The sequence below is a fragment of the Meriones unguiculatus genome, chromosome 18 (assembly GCF_030254825.1).
Source record: "Meriones unguiculatus strain TT.TT164.6M chromosome 18, Bangor_MerUng_6.1, whole genome shotgun sequence".
Taxonomy (NCBI): Eukaryota; Metazoa; Chordata; class Mammalia; order Rodentia; family Muridae; genus Meriones; species Meriones unguiculatus.
This window is the reverse complement of record NC_083365.1, coordinates 29,365,048-29,377,135: the sequence shown is the minus strand read 5'-3', so window position 1 is coordinate 29,377,135 and position 12,088 is coordinate 29,365,048. Positions and strand designations below refer to the sequence as shown.

At 38.2% G+C, this 12,088-nt stretch overlaps 1 protein-coding gene across 1 annotated transcript; it reads right to left on the bottom strand.

Annotated features, from left to right (window-relative positions):
• Positions 1 to 446: 446 nt before the first annotated feature.
• On the bottom strand, positions 447 to 1,412 carry LOC110564870 (olfactory receptor 4F21-like). Its single transcript, XM_021662404.1, has one exon. It carries the CDS (start codon positions 1,407 to 1,409, stop codon positions 447 to 449), a length of 963 nt encoding a protein of 320 aa, XP_021518079.1. The 5' UTR covers positions 1,410 to 1,412.
• Positions 1,413 to 12,088: the final 10,676 nt, after the last annotated feature.

Genomic DNA, 12,088 nt, shown 5'->3' with positions numbered 1-12,088 from the left:
AATTAAATTATATTGAATGATTCTTTTCTTTATTAATGAAGTTAAATGGGTCTCGATTAATAATCTGTGATATTTCTTGAATTCTGCTTGCGAGTATTTTGAGGCATCTGAATTTACATGTGCACATGTAACATACAAATACACATAATTTAAAGTAATAAATTATTTGAAAAAAAAACAGTAAAAAGTATCCCTTTACCTTAAGACCTTAAAGCAACAGTCCCTATTCTATGTCTAAGAGCTTTCTTCAGAGAAATATTTTTCTATAGGGATTCATATTTGTTATCTTTCTTTAATATAAATGAAATAATCCTTTTCATGAGATATTGTTATTCCTTACTAAGTATAAGACAAAAAAGAATATATGTGAATATAAATAAACATATCAAAACAGGAAAGGAAATATTTTTCTCTGAAGTTGGTTAACAATGAATGCCTATATTCTGTTAAGACTGATCAGAGTGCAGGTGTTTAATAATTTGTTTATAACCCATTATCTGGTTAAATACTCTCTTCATTGCCATTTTCATTTCTTGGTTCCTAAATGTATAGATCACTGGGTTAAGAACGGGAGTGACAATTGCATCAAATATGGATAGAAACTTATCCAGGTGTGTGTAAGAAGATGGCCATGTATAGATGAACATGACAGGACCAAAGAATAAGACCACCACAGTAACATGAGCTGAAAGAGTAGACAGAGCCTTAGAGGAGCCACTTGAAGAGTGTTTCTGAACAGTAAATATAATAAAAATATAGGAAATGATCAGTATGAAGAAGGATCCCACAGACATGAATCCGCTATTGACTGACACCAGTAATTTCAATCTCTTTGTGTCTATACAGGCTAGTTTGATGAACCTGGGAAAGTCACAGTAGAAGCTGTCCAACACATTTGGTCCACAGAAAGGTAAGTTTACCACAAAAGCCAGTTGAACTAGAGAATGCATAAGACCAATGACCCAGGAAGCTACTGAAATCAAGATGCACATCCATGGACTCATAATAATCAGGTAATGAAGAGGCTTACATATGGCCACATATCTGTCAAAAGCCATGGCTATAAGTAAAACCATCTCCACACCACCAATGAAGTGAATGAAGAAGATTTGAGTAACACAACTTCTAAAGGAGATGACTTTATGCTTTCTTAACAGATCATAAATCATCTTGGGGGCAATAACTGATGAAACACCTAAGTCGATGAACGATAGGTTCGCCAACAGAAAGTACATGGGAGAGTGTAAGTGAGGGTCAGATGCCACAGTGAACACAATGAAGGAGTTTCCAGTCATGCTTGCTACATAAGATATAGAGGAGAACACAAAAAGGAATAATTGGATGTCCCAAGAGTTGGTGAGTCCCAGGAACACAAACTCTGATACCATAGACTGATTCAGACCTTCCATTGGTTTTGTTGGCAGTGCTACCTGAAGGAAGAAATGGAAAAGATTGTAAATTATAATTGCATTAATAGAATAGGACAATCTCTAAGTTATGAAAACCTAATTTTACTATAAAATGGCAACTAACTTAAAGACATATATGGGAGCAAGATCTATACCAATAATCAAAAATATATAAATTAGTTTGAAATATGATTTAACACCTATAACAAAAGCTTTCATCAAAACTTCAAGTGATTAAAAACAAGGAAATTGTGGAATTTACAGGCAAATAGATGGAACTAGAGTGAGGTAACCCAGAAGCAGAAAGACACACAGGGTATGTATTCACTTATATGTGGATATTAGCCAGATAATATAGGAAAAACATACTAAAATCTACAGTCCTAAAGAAGCTAAACAACAAGGAGGATCTTGGAGAAGATGCTTACCCATCATTCAGAAGGGCAAACAGTGTAGACATCAGAAGTGGGAGAAGACAGGGAATAGAACAGGAGACTACCACAGACAGCCTCTGAAAGACTCTAGTGATCAGGGTATTGAAGCAGATACTGAGACTCATAGCCAAACTTTGGGCAGAGTGCAGGGAATCTTATGGAAGAAGGAGAAGATAGAAAGACCTGGAGGGGACAGGAGCTCCAAAAAGAGACCAACAGAGACAAAAAGTCTAGGCCCGGGAGGGGCAGTAGAGACAAATGTTTGAGCAAAGGACCATGCATGGAAAGGACCTAGACCCCTTGCTCAGATGTAGCCCACTGACTCAGTCTCCAAGTGGGTTCCCTAGTAAGGGAAGCAGGAGCTGTCTCTGACATAGACTCAAGGGCAGGCTCTATGATCACCCTGCCCTGGGGAGGCAGCCTTGCCAGTTCACAGAGCAAGAGGATGCAACCAGTCCTGATGAGGCTTGATAGGCTAGGTTCAGAGAGAAGGGGAGGAGGCCCTCACCTATCAGTGGACTAGGAAAAGGGTATAGGGTGAAAAAGGGAGGGAGAGTGGGACTGGGAATAGATGAGGGAGGAGGATACAGCCAGGATATAAAGTGAAAAAAAATTTAATATATGATAAATCAATAAAAAATAAAAACTCAAGGGATAATAAGGTTTGATGGATTTTTTATTAGGGCCTCAAAGGATGGTTCATCAATTAAGAGCACTTGCTACTCTTCCAAATGACACTAGTTTTGTTCTCAGCATCCGTATCAAACAGTTACAGCACTTCTGGTTGTAATTCTAGTTCCAAGTAATATAATGATATTTTTGGTTTCTGTGAGATTTCCAAAAACATAGAGCATATAGTTGGGCACAAAGACACATATACATATTTTTCATGAAAACTTATAATGTTCTTTAAATAGAGAATATTCTTACAAATTGTTAATGACATTAAAGAAAAAAAGTATAAAGGCTTTTCAAAAACTAAAATAGAGACTGGATTTGTAACACAGTATTGGGATGATTTTCTAAAATGTTTAGGACCTTGGATTTTATCCTCAACAGTACAATACAAAAAGAGAATGGGGAAGATTATAAGGTAATGAAAAATGAAATGAAAAATGAAAAAAAATGAAAAGACCAAAAGAAAAGATATGAAAGATTAAAATGGTCTTTTCTAGATCCCACCATTTGCCTGCAAATTTCATGATTTCCTCCTTTTTAATTGCTGAGTAGTATTCCATTGTATAAAAATACCACAATTTCTGTACCCATTCCACCGTTGATGGACATCTGGGTTGTTTCCAGGTTCTGGCTATTACAAATAGAGCTGCTATAAACATGGTTGAGCAAGTGTCCTTTTTGTGTACTTGAACAAACTTTGGGTATATACCTAGCAGTGGTATAGCTGGGTCTGGAGGAAGCACTATTCCTATTTGTCTTAGAAAGCGCCAGATAGCTTTCCAGAGTGGTTGTACCAGTTTACATTCCCACCAGCAGTGGAGGAGGGTTCCCCTTTCTCCACAACCTCTCCAGCATGTGTTATCGCTTGAGTTGGTCTCCCCACCCCCGAAGGGAGGAGCAGTCCTGTTAGGCCACAGAGGAGGGCTTTGCAGCCAGTCCTGAAGATACCTGATAAAACAGGATCAGATGAATGGGGAGGAGGTCCCCCCATCAGTGGACTTGGAAAGGGGCACGGTGGAGATGAGGGAAGGAGGGAGGGACTGGGAGGGAATGAGGGATCGGGACACGGCTGGGATACAGAGTTAATAAAATGTAACTGATAAAAAAAATAAAAAAAAGAAAGATTAAAATGGAACTTTCAACTACTATATGATATAGAAATTCTCACTTGAAGGGTATATATACAGAAGAAAACTTCATGTCAAACATGTTTCCCATTTTTATTGTAGCATATTATGATGAACAACCTTTGTTCATTGAACATTGACAGACATATGGATTACAAATAAACAAACATACATACATACATACCCAAGCACACACAAAACACAATCCTGTAAGGGTATTTTTTTCATCACACTATGAAAAGATTTGTTATATTTTAGGTTTCTTTGTTGTTGTTTGAGACAGGGTTTCTCTGTTTAGCCTCGGCTGTCCTGCACTCACTTTGTAGAGCAGGCTAGCCTCAAACTCACAGATATATACCTGCTTCTGCCTCCCCATGTGCTGGGATTAAAGGTGTGATCCACCACTTCTGGTCATGTTTATTTTTATTTTAGAGAAGAAACAGCATAGTAGACAGCATCTGAGCTTTGGATTCAAAGACCCAGGATTAAACTCATGGTTCAGCTACACTCTACTATCAGAAAAGATACTGAAACCTCTGATCTTGTGTTTTATATCTCTGCTAAACAAATTAAAATGGTTACTTCAGTTAAGTTAAAGGAATGAAACAAATATTACAATCATGTATTCAACAAAGATTGGGCAGGATAAGAGTGGGATAGCCATAGACACACTCATGTCCAAAATAGACATATGCTCCGTTTGTGGATACTCAATAAATGTTAATAATATCAGTGCCTTTCTTTCTCTTGCTCATAGTAGTGACCAACTTACAAAATAAAGTACTCAAAAACATTAATAAATATGAAAAAACAGAGAGCATCAAACTCCTGTGTCTAAAATACATTTCAAAATGTACTATCCCCCATTCAGTAACACTGAATTCATATTATTTTATCATTTAATATCGTATCATTCATAACACATCATTCATATTATTTTATTGACTAAAATCATTTCAAATGTAAAATTAGTGAATTTGTTCTCATGGAACACCATATCTATGTTTAGTATTCAATACAAATTTAATTCATTGATTAAGTCCTCGATCAAACAACAACCGTTATACAGCTAATTTTGCATCTATCTTCTTATTAGTACATCCCAAATCTGAGAATCAGAAAACGTAGAAAATGAGGGAAAATAAACATTTGGTGAAAATGGAAAACCGTGTATTTATGTTTTTTGAAACACATAATATATTTATGATTGTATAATATTAAATGTTGGGTAGAGTTATGAAGTGATTTAAAAAATTGTAATCTTTGCTTTTAATCTTTCTAACTCTGCCCTAAGCCTATTCTAAGCATGCTTCTTTGGGTTCTTTCTTACCATTTCTTTAAAGTTCACCTCCCCACCATGTGCCTGACCTCCATTTTCTAGAAATGTGCTTCTATTTTACAGAATATTCACCAAATGTTTTACAGAAGGTGATTTATACCCACCTATTTTTAAAAGTGAAGAGAAAATACATAATTCCCCTTTTTATTTATATCTATTATTGATATTTTCCTTAGTTATCAGTTCATAATATATTAGACAATTCAATCAATCAGCCGTGAGCATAGAACAGTTAATTTTGGCATAACATAGTAGAAAATGAAATAGTTGTTTGATTTCTCAAGGCCATTTACAATGTGGTTCTAGCTCAAAGGCAGTCAGGTACTTAGCTTTTTCCAATACTTCAAATTCTCCTGTGCTGGACACTTCCTTTTCCTGACTGTTCTCTGCTTTGCTCTAGACTCCAGCAAGCACTTTAGGATATGATACCAGTTCCAAGCACAAACTCGCCTCTGACAATAATCCATTCAAGCACTGATAAGTTTATTTCCACTCACCCATTTACCTTAATGAGAAAGACAGCATCTTGGCTGAATTAGATTTCCCTGGGTCCTCTCACATAAAGTGTCACAAGGAATCTTCCATCAGGGAGAGAAGAAGCTAATTATCTCAAGAGGTAATACCTCGAGAGGCCACTGACCAAGAAGTGCTGCAAAAACATGGTAATTTAGAAAGATCACATGGACACAGGATTCTCATCCCTGGAGACTTACATGGTTTGGTCTATGTGACCAAAGAGTTTTACAATTCACAGTAAAATAAAGATGAAAATAGAATTGAGGTTGCTTTTGTATCATTACCCTACACGGATATAAAGTTGAAAATTGCTTATTATACTTATTACTTAATATTAGGTAGACATATCATCAATTAATTGAATTAAACCAATGAGCTAATTATGGTGTATTTTAAGAAGTAAAATGTGTATGAAACTTTTCCTTTTCCATAAAAAGTAGGTTGTATTGAAGAGTTTAAGTTAGCCTGGGTAAAACTCCATTTGAAATAAAGAGCCATCTTGACTGGGAGCTGAATTCAGGTACCAGGAAATATCACAGAATGCACACCTAGCAGACAACAAAGTTTACTCTCCTAGCAACAGCCCCCAGGAAATAATACAGAATAAATGCTTCATAGAAAATAGAGACAATCTCCCTGGCAATAATCAATGAGAATCGGTTGGGAATCAGCTGGGAAAATTTTCCCCAATGTTTCCTGTGCTGCAAATCTGTCTAAACAATTGTCGAGCTATATTTTAGGTAATTGGACTGGAGAATTCGATACTACGATGGAGCAGCTGAGAGTGGCCATTGTCACAGTAAATTCTACCAGAGTGGACGCAGTACTAGCCACAGGATTATCAACATGGATTGCTGCAGCCATGAATCATCTGAAGGAATGGGCGGGCATGGGAGCGTTAGCAGGCCTTCTGGTGTTGGTCTCCTTGGTTTGCCTGTGGTATATATGCAAGATTAGAGTCTCACAACAGTGTGACGCAGCCATGACCATTCAGGCCTTTACAGCCATTGAAGCAGGACATTCTCCCCAAGCATGGTTGGATACCATAAAAAGCTAAAATGTTACGCTCAGGATGCGAGGCTAACCACTGCACTCAGGGTCAGCCACTTTGGACCCAGAGAAGATTGATGCCCCAGGTTCTGCCTCTGAGAAAAAGGTATCGGACGGGTCTGATGCTCTTTGGGTGGATGACACCTAAATGAACATCTGTACAAAGTCCCAATTTATTTCTAATATCAGAGATCAGACCTCTACTCTTGCCTGATGCGTCTAAAACAAAAAGGGGGAACTGTAGAGAGCTGCGGAATGCTGTGCCTTAAAGATGGAGCTGGTTTCTGCCTTCCACCTTCCCGATGGTGAGTGCTCTCTGTCACGAACAATTCCACATTTGGCTAAGGCTGAGGATCTGGCTTGCTTCCATGTATGTGGACCTATCTGCACTGCCCACGTGGCACGCCTAGGTTGGCTACCCAGAGGCTATTTAAGCTGTGGGCTGGCTTTCCCCAGGGTCCGAGGATTGTTCAAGGTTCCTGAATAAACTGCATTGAAAAAAAAAAAAAGAAAAATAGCAATTGTGATCATATGCCTTAGGTAATTGTGATTATGTGCCTCAGAAAAGGTTACCTCGCACCTCTAACTGTTACCTAATCCTGTAACATCAAGACATGTGCCCCCCCCCCCGCTTGCCGGCATGGAAACGTGTGCCCCCCTGTTTGCTGGCATGGAAATTCCCTGCTCACAGACTTTTTCTTTAAAAACCCTACTCACTTAGAGCTCGAGTTCTCTACTGCTGCATCAGTGAGACTGGGTCCCAAGTTCGATCACTCTCATAATAAAGCTCTCTTGCTATTGCATCAAGTCATCTCCTGGTGGTCTCTGAGGGTACAGTGATCCTAGTATTAGAGTATCATTACAGCTATGTTTCTAGATTTAGATGTATAGAAGTTGATATGGTAAAAAAAAAAAAAAAAAAAAAAAAAAACTCAAATGTGAATGAAGCAACCAAAATATTTGTCAGTTGATACAAAATAATGCTTCCAATGCTACACATATCCAATCAATCCAAGTTTTATGACCTCCTAAAAAGAAAACTGAAACCATATAAGAACAGTAACACAGCTTATACAAAAAGCAGACAGCAGAACAGCATCTAATATTCTGTTGTACATCTAAATAAACATGAATGTATAAAATATAGATTTATTTTTCAATAACTACCATAGTACAGTAAGAACTTTAGGAACAGTGAAGTACATTGTGGTTTAATTTTATAAAACTTGTAAGGAATTGGCTGCTACAAGAAATGGCATACTCATGTCAAGGGCTTGAACAGGTGCTTACTAAATCCACAAATAGCACAGACATGGAACCCAGGTGTAATTAGAGAGCTAACTATTTGTGTCCTATATTGTCTTGTATCTGAGGGCTAAGCAAAGCTGGGAAAATAATATCAAATTAGAAAATAATTAGGCCTCACAGTGAATAGTTGTTATATCATTGCCAAGTAACTATATCTCAAATGCTTTCCCCTACTGTTCTGCAAATTGACTTTACAAAGAAAAACAAGAAAGAAAGACCGCAAAATATTAAATCTAGCTGTGAAAAGACCTCTGTGTACATGTGATCATGAGGCTTGCTCTGATAACAGTTTCTCTTGGATCATCTTACCCTCCATCAGGATTTGGGTTGTACACGATTCTCTTCTTAGAACGTGAAAAAGTTTAACTTTAATATGAGACCAATTTTGACATGATACATCTCTAAGCAGATAGATAGATAGATAGATAGATAGATAGATAGATAGATAGATATCTCGTTATTTATGATTCATTAATCCATTTTTCAGAGATTATACCAATATAATCCTAAAATTCTAAATTTCATGTTCCCAGGCCTTATTGTGAAATAGAATCTAAATTGCACCTATATAACTGAATGACTTTTGCATCAGATTTTTTTTCAGTGACTGTTTACTTGCAGGTCAAACCATCATGTATCATCATACATTCACAATGATACTCATGTTTTCTCTGCATTAATGGAGAAAATACATATACACACATATACAGAGAGAGACAGACAGAGAGAAAATATGTATATTATAATTGGTTTTAGCATCCACGTGCCACAAATTAGAATCAGCTGAGTAGGGAGACTCTCCTGAAGATTCCCCTGATTGTCTTGGTTGATGTGGGAAGCACACCTTGTTTGTGGGGGCACCTTCAGGTAGCAGCCAGATTTAAAAGGATAGGGGGTAGGGTGTGAGCACTTAAGTTTTTCTCCTTAGCAGCAGTATAGCCAGTCCCTAGTCCTAGAGGAGGAATCCTCAGCTTCCTGCCCTCCTTCTTTCAATTGCGGCCATTTGTCTGAGACAACTCAAGCTATCCCAGAGATAAAGCAAACAGTGATTCTGAATCCTTTCCCAGATCCTACCCTGAACCCTGGAACATTGCCAAAGTAGAGAGAGACACTGACAGAAGACATTAACTCTGTACCTCATCTTTGAGGCCTGATATTCTCTTTTTCACTTGATCCAATCAACTCATGAGACTTTCAATTCAGTTTTTTTATTTGCCTTACTAAATTTATTATTTCAAGTTTAGTTTCAGCTTGATGTTTCTTTAGAAACTCTACTAATGTCTATTTTCACTTTATTTTTGTTTACATTATATCTGTCTTCATCCCATTGTTTATTCATACTCTGCTTTCTCAAACATTTTTATTATTGCTATTTTGAAGCCATTCACTTGTGCATCATCTAAGTTGCTTTACTGAGGGAAAATTGATCTCTACAGAAATAATAATTTTATGGGGGACATATTGTTACAGGATATTTGAGCCCATTGTGAACCCTAAAATTGTGAACTGTAAAAGTTTCTTGTTTTGAATGGTTGAGCCCTATCACACACCTTTCATCCAAGAACTTTCTGTTTATTATAAACAGGTGATGATGGTGTGGTTCACCCAGCCCTAACACACCTTTAATCTAAGAGCTACTGTACAAAGGATAGAATAATGTTAATGCTAGGTGAAGAGGCAGAGCAAGAAACCAGGTGACAGGGATTAAAAAGTAGGAGGAACTTTGAGTTGATGGGTATTTAAGATAGCATGAAGAAGAAAAGGAGTTTTTGAGCTGACTCTTTGGGGCTTTAGCTTAGGCCTTGGATTATTTTGTCCTTTTCCTCCTGGGCTGTCAACTGAGCTAGTAAGCCTTTGAATTATATTTTTTTTAATTCTTTATTAATTACACTTTATTCACTTTGTGTCCCCTCTGTGGTTCCCTTACTTTTTCCTTCCCAATCCCTCCCTTCTTCCACCCTCTGCATGCATGCCCCTCCCCAAATCCACTGATAGGGGAGGTCTTCTTTTCCTTCCTTCTGATCCTAGTCAATTAGGTCTCATCAGGAGTGGCTACATTATCTTCTTCTGTGACCTGGTAATGCTGCTTCCCCCTGGGGGGGGGTAATTAAAGAGCAGGCCAATCAGTTCATGTCAGAGACAGTCCCTATTCCTATTACAATGGAACGCACTTGGACACTGAGCTGCCATGGGCTACATCCCCTACAGGGGTCTTAGGTTATATCCATGCATGGTCCTTGGTTGGAGTATCAGTCTCAGAAAAGACCCCTGTGCTCATATTTTTTGGTTCTGTTGCTCTCCTTGTGGAGTTCCTGTCCTCTCCAGATCTTACTGTTTCCCACTTCTTTCATAAGATTCCGTGCACTCTGCCCAAAGTTTGCCCATAAGTCTCAGCATCTGCATTGATAGTCTGCAGGACAGAGCCTTTCAGAGGTCCTCTGTGTCAGGCTCCTAACTTGTTTCCTCTTTTCTCCTTCTTCTGATGTCCATCCTCTTTGCCTTGTAAACTTGTACAACCACTCTGGAAAGCAATCTGGTGCTTTCTCAGACAACTAGGAATAGCACTTCCTCAAGATCCAGCTATACCACTCCTAGGCATATACCCAAAAGAAGCTCAAGTACACAATAAGAACATTTGCTCAACCATGTTTGTAGCAGCCTTATTTGTAATAGCCAGAAGTTGGAAACAGCCCACATGTCCCTCAGTGGAGGAATAGATACAGAAATTGTGGTACATCTACACAATGGAATATTACTCAGCAATAAAAAGCAAGAATTTTTTTTTTTCATCCAGACCTGAGCTGAAAAGAAAAGTCAGCCGGGTGCTTTCTCTGCCTCTCTGAGCTAGCAAGTGTTCACCCCAGCATCTAGCTCCTGAGTCTTTATTGGTAAAATAGAAGAGTTGGGATCATCATATCTTAAAACAAAGATGTATTGTCTTGGTTATTCATGTTTTGGCTTTGTGATGAAACCAAGGCACCTGGAGATAAGTCATTAGCAGTGTCACTTGGTATGGGTAGCTGGTTCTACTATAGTTGAATGGGTGTTTAGAACTCTGCTGTTACCCATGCTTAAAAGGTTAAGCACCAGGTAAACAGTGATTGGTGTTGTAGACAACTATTAATATTTACTATGAGTTTATCTTCCAGTAATGCTGCTGTTAATCCTCAGCAGCTGTATAACCAAATCACCACACAGAGACTGGGTTTTTAGTTAACCTAGAACACAATGCTGGGCAATATTTACTCCCTCCTAAACCTCCAAGCCCTCAGTTTCCTAACATTTAGATTTCCCACATTATACTTGCTTTTTGTGAAATCTTAGGTCTGGTTCATGCTCCAAGTCCTCCAAGCTCTCTCCTCCCGCTCTGCTCTCCTCCTGCTCTCCTCTCCTCGAGCTCCTCCTCCTTCTTGCCCCTTCCTGTTCTCTAGCTCCTCCCCTCTTTCCTGTCCTCTGGCTCCTCCCATTGCACAACATTGTATCTAGTTGCTTTATTTTGTCCTGTTTACACAAGAGTTGAGACAGGATGCTTATAGTGAGTATCACAATGCAATATCTGGATTGAAACCAGAGAGAGGGCGTGGGGAAATCAGCATTTGAATTAACAAGGGTAAGGCATATACATTTTAAAAGAACATTATGCCAACACAATGATACACCTGCAACTGACCTGGGACATAGAGAAACAAAAGGGAGCGATTAAGACAAGGAAAGAAATTCTAAGAATATTAGTGATCTCATAAATTTCTAGAGAACAAGCATGCCACTGGAGAAGTATATTAAGTGTTTTGATTCCAGAGCCGCATCAACCTACTAAACAACAGTATTCCACAATCAAAATGTCACCCAAAATTCTTTTGAAGTGATGTTTTCTTGTCTCCCTGCTGTTCCAAACATAGTCACAAAGTTTCTACACAGGCATATGCATATGTAAGACTCTGATGTGCATTCAAAAATTCTAACATCCTTCTATAACTGCCCAAGTCCAAAAGAGAAAGCAAGACCATGTGCAAGGTTCACACTTGGGGAAAAAAAGGCACACACATGGAAAAAAAAAACCCAGTTCAATATCCTTGAATAATTGCTCTGTGAAATGTAGCAAAAAGCCCCTGATCATCACAAACATTTCTATTCAAAATAAAGACAGAGTCCGGAGAAACAGCTCAGCTTTTTTTTTTAATTGCTCACAAATCTTTGTTCATTAATGGGGTGATATTTTTCCTTTCT